Consider the following 9548-nt stretch of genomic DNA (forward strand, 5'->3'; position numbering starts at 1 on the left):
ATTTCAGAAAATCCAAAGAAAATTAAAACTTGTGCACCAAATTCTAGTGGGGTTGTTGTTGGTGGTGTTGTTGTTGTTATTATTATTATTAATAAGAATGTATGCTGTACGATCATTCTGCCACAGGAAAAAAAAAAAAAACAGTTCAAAGAAATTACTGAAAGCCCAAATATTGCCATGACATTCATGTCACTGTATGTCAACTTCTGACCACAACTGCGTAAATGCCATGTTGGGAAATGGTATCTCAGTGGTTAAGACATTGGACGACTGGTTGGAAGGTTGAGTTCAAATCCCAGCACTGCCACTGCTTGGCTATTGTGCAAGGCTCTTAACCCTCAACTGCTCATTTGTATAAATGAGATAAATGTAAGTTGCCCTGGATAAGGGTGTCTGTCAAATTCCGTAAATGATAAGAGAAGTCAGAGGAGAATAACCAGGCTGGTTCCAGCTGACAGTACAGCTATGTTAACCCTGATAACCACGGTTTACAACAGTGTTGAGCAGAAAAGCATCTCAGAAGTGACGGATGAGGTACAACAGCAGAAGAGCCTGTTAGGCTCCACTCCCGTCAACCAGGAACAGGAATCTGAGGCTATAGCGGGATTCAGGATTTTTGAATAAACACACACATACCAAAGAAGATAAATCTCACAGCTGTCTGAGCCAATAGGTCAACATGACCGAATTTAGAATGAGTCTGTGATGTGCGTCTGCTGCACAAAGCAGCACTGTGCCTTGGCACAGAGATACAGAACACATTGTGACATAGATATCATTACAGTCTGTGTGCCTGAGCAGATCATAGGATCAGCTACACCTTAAAGAGGATTGCCTTTGGAACAATGCTAAATCCTTAACGCTAGACCAAAGGAGTGGCATTAACAACAATGACTGGGGGGGGGAACAAAAAGCCTTTTTAGTGAGTCACCTTCAAACTGCTACTGTGTTTACATACATTGAGGTGAACTGTGTTGTTTGCTTTAAAGTGTATTATGCAAACTTTTCTGGAATTATACTGGCATTAGTCTACAAATGTCACTCATTGTTTGAAGGCTGCTTAGCACCCTCTAAGATGTCCAACTAGGAATAAAATGTTTTGCATTTATGCAAAGCGTTAGCAAAAATGTGGCTACATGTAAATAACTTTGTTTGCACTCACAAAAGCCTGTTATATCGCAAAATAAATTAGATCTTTGTTTGTAGCCAAGATCTATTCTCCCCTTCAGCGGGTTTAGTCCCTGCTGTCAGTGCTAGAATAGCATGAAATATGATCTCTTGAACTAAATGAACACTGGTGCTGGAGCAATCTCATGTTTGTGGCCTTATCAACAATAAGAATCTGTTCCTATGTAAAGTCTGTGATGAAATGGGTGAGGCAGCTTAACTAGCACTGGCATGAAGAAACATATGGGGGGTGGGGGGAGACGGCCCTGATTTTGTGGTGATTGCAAGTAGGAGGAATGAATGTCGATGCAATGAAATGGGATACTCCTTGCTAAACCCAGTGAAATATTCATTGCCCTCTCAAGCCTTGGTGAACCCCGGCGCCTCCGCACATCCGGGTCATGGCTCAGTCTTGTCGATGGAATTCCACACGGAGCTCAACCTGAAACCGCCACCACCACATACTGGACTAAGCCACTCATTCAGCCATTCATACACATTGTGTGTAAATACAATAAAAAGTCAACTGTAGAGGTGCAAAGGCCAACACTTGACAAGGATTGACTCACCAGCCCTGTGGCATGTAATTACTCAGACAGGGCTTGGTTTTGAACATTCCTGGAAAACTGAGGTAAGCACAGGGATGACACACTACAAACATTTCTTTCATCAGGAAGATGAGTCTGCCCAACTTTGTTGCATCCAACCCACTATAATCATCCTTTTTCACAGAAGGGGAACGAGAATCAAGGATTGTGGTAGTGTGAGAGAGGGAGGGAAGGATACGTTGTATTGGAACAGTCCAGATACTAAAATATACTTTTGTCCTCAGTTCAGTTCTATCGTCATCCAACCAGCGCAACCCCCAACCCCCCCCCCCCCCACCTAGCTTCACTCATCAAGAGATGTGTACAGAGAGAATTAACCCAGATAAGTTTAGTATATTAAATGTTGCTTCTGGACTAGTCACATGCTTTTGCCTTTGTTGTCCTTACAATGATTACTTCTGAAGACTGCCATCTTGTGTTGACATTGTGTCAGTGCACCACACAGCATTGTGCTTCAATGTGCTACTGACTTTATATACTGTTCTTTCAAACATGAAACCTGGAAACCTAAATTTTACATCAGTTACTCTGCGGTATGACGGTCCTTTATATTAGCTTACAATAGTGTGTGTGTATAACTCTCATATATTTTTCCACCTTACAACCACGAACTTAAAAGTTTTTTTTTTTTTTTTTATCTAGATTTTATGTGATAGACCAACACAGAGTAGCACATAATTGTGAAGTGAAACGAAAATGATAAATGGTCTTCAAAATTTTAAACAAATAAAAATCTGAAAAATGTGATGTGCATTAGTGTTCAGCCCCCTGCATCAATACTTTGTAGAGCCACCTTCTGCTGCAATTACAGCTGCAAGTCTTTTGTGGTATGTCTCTACTAGCTTTGCACATCTAGACACTGAAATTTTTGCCCATTCTTCTTTGCAAAATTGCTCAAGCTCAGCCAAATTGGATGGAGAGCGTCTGTGAACAGCAATTTTCAAGTCTTGCCACAGATGCTCAATGGGATTTAGGTCTGGACTTTGACTGGGCCATTCTAACACATGAATAGATCAAAGAATAAACCATTCTATTGTAGCTCTGGCTTTATGTTTAGGGTCATGGTCTTGCTGGAAGGTGAATCTCCTTCCCAGTCTCAAGTCTTTTGCAGCCTCCAACAGGTTTTCTTCCAGGATTGCCCTGTATTTAGCTCCATCCATCTTCCCATCAACTCTGACCAGCTTCCCTGTCCCTGCTAAAGAAAAGCATCCCCATAGCATGATGCTGCCACCACCATGTTTCACAGTGGGGATGGTGTGTGCAGGGTGATGAGCAGTGTTAGTTTTCCGCCACACACAGCGCTTTGCATTTAGGCCAAAAAGTTCAACTTTGGTCTCATCTGACCAAAGCACCTTCTTCCACATGTTTGCTGTGTCCCCTACATGGCTTCTTATGCCTGACTTTCAACAATGGCTTTCTTCTTGCCACTCTTCCAAAAAGGCCAGATTTGTGGAGTGTACGACTTATAGTTGTCCTGTGCACAGATTCTCCCACCTGAGCTGTGGATTTCTGCAGCTCCTCCAGAGTGATCATGGGCCTCTTGGCTGCTTCTCTGACCAGTGCTGTCCTTGCTCACTCTGTCAGTTTAGGTGGACGGCCATGTCTTGGTAGGTTTGCAGTTGTGCCATACTTTTTCCATTTTTGAATGATGGATTGAACAGTGCTTCTTGAGATGTTCAGAGCTTGGGATGGAGATATATATATATATATATATATATATATATATATATATATATATATATATAATTTTTTTTTTTTTTTTTTTTTTTTTATAACTTAACCCTGCTTTAAACTTCTCCAGAACTTAGAACTTTATCCCTGACCTGTATGGTGAGTTCTTTGGTCTTCATGATGCTGTTTGTTCTTCAGTGTTCTCTAACAAACCACTGAGGCCTTCACAGAACAAGTGTATTTATGCTGAGAGTAAATTACACACAGTAGGACTCTATTAACTAATTAGATGACTTCTGAAGGCAATTCATTGCACTGGATTGTATTTAGAGGTATCAGAGTACAGGGGGCTGAATACTAATGCACACCACATTTTTCAGATTTTTATTTGTTTAAAATTTTGAAGACCATTTATCATTTTCGTTTCACTTCACAATTATGTGCTACTCTGTGTTGGTCTATCACATAAAATCTCAATAAAAAACTTTTAAGTTCATGGTTGTAAGGTGGAAAAATGTGAAAAAGTTCAAGGGGTATGAATACTTTTTCAAGGCAGTGTGTGTGTGTTTTTTATATAAAAAATATAATTCACTCACACACGCGCGCACACACACACACACACACCCACCCTTTTTGGGTTCATGAATTTTCATGCCATAACAGTGTGTTAGGGGGAAAATCCAGCTATAGTTCAATTATACCATTTCAAACAGCTGTTTTGTAACAGAGTTTGCGGTAAAGTCGACAAGCAGCAGGACTGGATTCCAGGCTGTGGTTCAGTCTGTGTGAAAGGTTTAGAGTTAGCCATCAGACCAGTCTAACTAGCTGAACCCAGGCCTCTCCCTGATATCATGATCACAGAAGGGGTTCCCCTTTTTTTGTGTGTGTGTGTGGGGGGGTTATTATAGTTGACTTTTACATTTCAAAATGCACAACTGATCCTAAATAAACACGAGTCGATGTCTGTCTAGAGCGGCATACAACACATTTTGATGTCCAAGTATGTTTTTGAGGATTTAATTGGGTACAACATGGTAAGATGATGTGTTTCTTGTTTCACATAGGTTTCTCAGCCAAACGGAATTTCAAAGCCACCTTTTCTAGGGTGAGTATACAACTTCTTGAACCGCATTATTATTTAACAGTTCAGTGTGATCATCAGAAGCTTCCTATAAAAGACATGGAAAGCATTTTTATAATTACAATCTTAATATTAGTTAGAGCTTCTGTGATTAACCCATTGATTGCAAAACAACAATGTTGATCATTCCAGTTGAGAAATATCTGATTTTTCTTTGTTCTGCCATTTCCATTTGGCCAGTCTGTATCATTACAGCAATCAAGTATACACTTGTCCTGAACACCATGGCCCTAGAAATGTATCCAAAACACTCCTGGGACATGCCTGACTCATGACTTGTAAAAACAAGAGCATTCCGTCATTCTTACCTGCTGTTGAGGTGTTTATGTTGTCTCGGAGCCGCCACTGCCAATCATTACGCAGTCACGGTTCCAGTGGAAAATTTGTGTGTGTAGTGTTCAGCAAATAAACTGTTATTGTAATTAAGGATATTTAGGATGGTTACTGAACCTATTCTTAATGCTTATTATATACAGTAGCGTTGAGTCCTCGAATCGGTAGATGTGGATTAATTCTGTCACAGGACGACTCTTACAGTAGGTCTGACTTTGATAGAAACGATAGATTTCTGTTGCACTACTTAATGCGTTGCTTATATCATAAAACATTCAGAGGGACTTGGCGAATGCTCCATATAATAGGCTAATAATAATTATTTAAAAATGTGCTATTATTTAACAAAGAAAAACACAACGGCTGATAGTGTGATGTTTTCAGTAAGGAAATGTTTAACATTTAAATAATATTGGCTGGCTTTGAGTGGTCGATCAGATGTATTCTATTCAGCTAGCACGATGTTGAACGAGTCGAAGATGAGTTCAATATCGTGCTAGCTGAATGAAATATATCTGATGGACCATGAGAAAAAAGCCATTATTATTGCTATTACTGTACATACACGCACACTCTTCACATCAGCATTCTCGAAGGCCAACGTTAGCTTACCTGCGACTCGGTGCTGTTAGCGTGGCAGTCCAGTTACCTTCCAGCCAGTGTAGCGGTCATCATAGTGTTAGCGAAGGCCAACGCTAGCACAGTCAAGCCAGTGCTACAGAGAGCGCCTAGCACAGGCTAATGACCAATAAACTAAGATTTCTATCTCCAGACTCTTCTTCCACACACACACACACACACACACACACACACACACAAGCCACAGTAGTTTTCACTCGTACTTAAGTATTCATTTCCCTGTGTAATTCACTTTACTTTTAAAATCAACATCGACAGCTACACACAACGGAGCAAACTTGCAGCCAGAATTCTCTCAAAACCTCCTGTATTTAATGAAGCAAACCTGGCGGCCATGTCTGTTTACAAATTGTCACGATCGCAGAGGTTTTACATCTCCGATGTGTGACGTTGTGTTACCTTGACTGTGCAATATTCTAACAATATTGCACGCTCGTTCTCCATTAGGTAAAGTGGCGTAATACATATAGGATAAGCGATATGATGACAATATTGCATGCTATCGAACCAAATGAATGAAACCCACTAGAAAGGAACAGAATACATGTTTTTATTCCATGGAAAAAGTAGCCTGTATGTATAACAATTATGGCTCAAGTTGCCGAAGTCGACACTTTGCCTCAGTCACAAGAGACTTTTCTGGTTTTTCAGTAACATGGGGTGCGAGGGGTGGGTTTTTTTTTTTTTTGGGGGGGGGGGGGGGGGGGCGGGGTGTTTATAACTTGAGAGGGAAAAAAGAGGCTGGGTGGGAGCAAGTACAGCGGTTAATATGGTGAAGCTTTCTGTAAGGTGTTGAGTTAACATCTGTGGAAGGAGTGTTTGTTTTTTTTTTCTACAAAAACCTAATTCCTCTGATACAGGAGAATTGATCTTGTACAGTTTGTTTGACATGCATTAGAAACCAGTGTTTAACAGTGTGTTACTTCCTCAGAGGTGGGAACCCTTTTGCCACCGTGAAGCTGAGGCCCACAGTCACCAACGACAGATCAGCTCCTAAGATCTGATCATCATGATACCCTGGTCTTCTAACCTTCAGCAGCTCCCCCCAAACCCAACCCAACCCAACACCACCACTGCTGCGGTTTGAATACAGACCTTTCTTCTGCAAAGAACTACATTAGACATGACCTTTAGGCCATGGTGGATTTGGACTAGATGCCATGGTGGCCTCATTGCACACAGGCAAGGTACACCTTTTATGTATGTACATTATAAAAGCCAATATTCACATACACTTTTTAAAATCATTCAGATGTTCATGCTGCCTTATACAGTTTGTCCTGGACAGTGAGCGAGAACAGCGCTGGATAGATTCTATTATAGAGTAAATATGGTTATAGTTTTGACCTGAAGCGTTGATGACTGCTTTTAAGTTGCAAGAATAACGCACCTTCGCTGTGCTAAGATGGACCAGAACCTAGGATGTTTATAAAATTCTTAACAATTATTTACTGTCATGGGACAGGTGATGAATGTAAATGGGACCAAGGCACTTTTCAGGTTGTATACTGTTGCAGATGTAATTATGCAGGATTACTTAAATTGCATCATGTTATTTAAAATTTCAGACATCAAGGTACACTAGGATTGATCCTATGCTTGTTTAGACTGCAAAACTATGCTTCTACAAACCCATTCCTAAATACCATTTAACATCCCTTTTTCTTTCTGAGAGGACACATTTGCCTCTTTAATTTTTATGTTGTCACTGAAAATTGTATCCAGTTCACAAGCATCCTAAGTTGTTTGAAACAGACCTTTTTAATTACGTAGACAAATTGTACTTTAATTTTCAAGCTTTGTTAGCCATTTATTCGTTTTGTCTTTTCCAATGCCCTGTGAATCACTGCTTGTATAAAATAAAAGTTTTATTTCTTTTAACATTTTGAACAGTTTGATTATAATACAGCCAAATATCCTCAGTGTACTTAAGATTTAAATATCCTCAGTGTATTTAAGATTTAAGGTACAGTGTGTTCTTTTGTGCAAACTAAACATCAAATCTATGACTTGTGTAAATGGGTAGGAATCTCTTTCCAGGCTTCAGCAAAGATGCTGTGAAAAAGATGTTGAAATCATGGACAGTCCTGCTTAGAAAGGTTTCTGCTAAGCTGCTAGGGATAAGGTTGTAGTGTCTATGGCCGCCTCAGCTGCAAATCTGCAAGTGGCTGTAAAGGTATCATCACACAGGGACACTTGGTCAGTTGTCTTGATATTAATAATTCCCATAAACACAATCCCTTTGTTATTTAAACTGTGGTAACCATTGAGGTGATTCTTTGTCCTCAGATTATTGCTGTATAAAATGACCTCTGGATTGTTGATGTAAGTTCAGATAATTCCGCAGCCATGAGTCCAAGAGGGCAGAGCTGGCCTTGTCTTGGTGGAAAGGATGGCATTTATTCTTTTCCTTGTCAGTCACACAATAACTGATCAATCATGTATATTGAAGAGGGCAGCTAGTAAATTCCTCCCAGTGGTTTGAAAAATTGTGATGGCTGGCTGGGTTTGCGTCTTGGAGGAAACATGTAGTGGTCATGTGATGGGTGACCAAATTAGAAGACTGTTACTTAGCATCATAAAGGAGCACAGTATGGTGTCCCACAAGGTTCCGTTTTAGGTCCCTTGGCATCAGAATTTGCAAACCACAAATTGGCTTTAATTTCTACAAATTTGGACAGATATGAGAACAGAGCAAAGTAAAATGCATTAATGAATAGAAACTTCCTTCTCTTGAATTCTGATCAAACCGGATTACTATTGTTGGGTGCCAGCTCTGTCTGCAATAAGGTTAGTTTCAGGACAGTATAGTACAGGAGCATACTTTTTTTGTTTTTTGGGGTCCATGAAATCAAGTCATACATGAGCTGATAGCTGATGAGGTGCATAGCATAAATTAGCTATAAGCCATGTATGATGAGATTGAGTGGAATAACTTATTCTATCTACAGTCACTGGATTTTGAGAAATGAGATTTTTATTTTTTGCAAATTTGATACCTTATACAAAACATCCAAATAATTTCTGCTTAGAATGTAAACAAACCAGCAAAATGACAGCAGCACTTTGTGAAAAATATGTTCTATCAAATTTTCCTTTTTTTTTCTTTGTATTTTGGGGGGGGGGTTCCCCATCCTTGGTTAGTTCAGCAACATACTCTGCCATTTTGTTTTTTTCTACTCATGGTATAAGAGTAGCCAATCAGAGCGTGTGATTATTCTATCCACATTCATGGGATATGAACAGTGAGATCCAGAATAAGACAGTCAGTACGTTTACATGCACATCCAAATCGAGCTACTGTCGGTAATCGAGCAAAGGGTCCCAGCAGGGGTGCCAGAGAAATCCAATCCTACATGCACACAAGGAAATCGAGCTATTGTGTGAGGTACATTGTGCACCCGAGCCACAGGTGGCACTACACGCCCCATCGTGTTGGTACACTTCTGGTTGTCTTCATGAAGAGCGTAAACAAAGTTATCAGTTCCGTGTTCTCCATTGCATGTTGTTCTCCCATCCATGAATTTTAATATATTCAACTCCTTAAGCTGAATGAGCATGAACTCTGTCTACTCATTGCTCCAGAAGTGCACGTTTCTGCTCGCCCTTTTCTCTTCTTCGTTTATTCCTCCTGACCTTTTCTGCTGCTCGCTACTACTGTTGTCATGCCGACCGAGGCTGTCGTGTTTGCCGCTTGTGGTCTCATCACTCCCAGAAGGGGCAGTGCTGAAGTAAGTAGCTCAGCTACACTCGCATAATCTAGGTCATGTAGCTCGATTACAAGAAATCAAGTTCGGTTCAATTTAAGCCTAGCTAAGGTGTATCCATGGCATTTAGAGCTTTGATTTCAGTCGAACAACGGCAGAAATTCGATTTTCTCTGTGCACATGTAAAGGCAGTCACTGGCTAAGCCTAGATGGTGCAGTAGCCAACATTAAGAGTCAGTTCATATCAAGCTGCTTCAGCTCCATGTGATCAGTAAGGTCCCG

At 40.4% G+C, this 9548-nt stretch overlaps 1 protein-coding gene across 1 annotated transcript in view; it reads left to right on the forward strand.

Moving 5' to 3' along the window:
• The window catches only part of baiap2l1b (BAR/IMD domain containing adaptor protein 2 like 1b), an 82646-nt gene extending 75206 nt beyond the window's left edge, over positions 1-7440 (forward strand). Inside the window, exons 13-14 of the mRNA XM_060901737.1 lie at positions 4511-4551; positions 6491-7440. Coding sequence (XP_060757720.1) covers positions 4511-4551; positions 6491-6563 — 114 coding nt within the window. The 3' untranslated portion in view covers positions 6564-7440. The remainder of the gene's footprint in view (positions 1-4510; positions 4552-6490) is intronic.
• Positions 7441-9548: the final 2108 nt, after the last annotated feature.

The sequence above is a fragment of the Neoarius graeffei genome, chromosome 20 (genome assembly GCF_027579695.1).
Source record: "Neoarius graeffei isolate fNeoGra1 chromosome 20, fNeoGra1.pri, whole genome shotgun sequence".
In the NCBI taxonomy this organism is placed as follows: domain Eukaryota; kingdom Metazoa; phylum Chordata; class Actinopteri; order Siluriformes; family Ariidae; genus Neoarius; species Neoarius graeffei.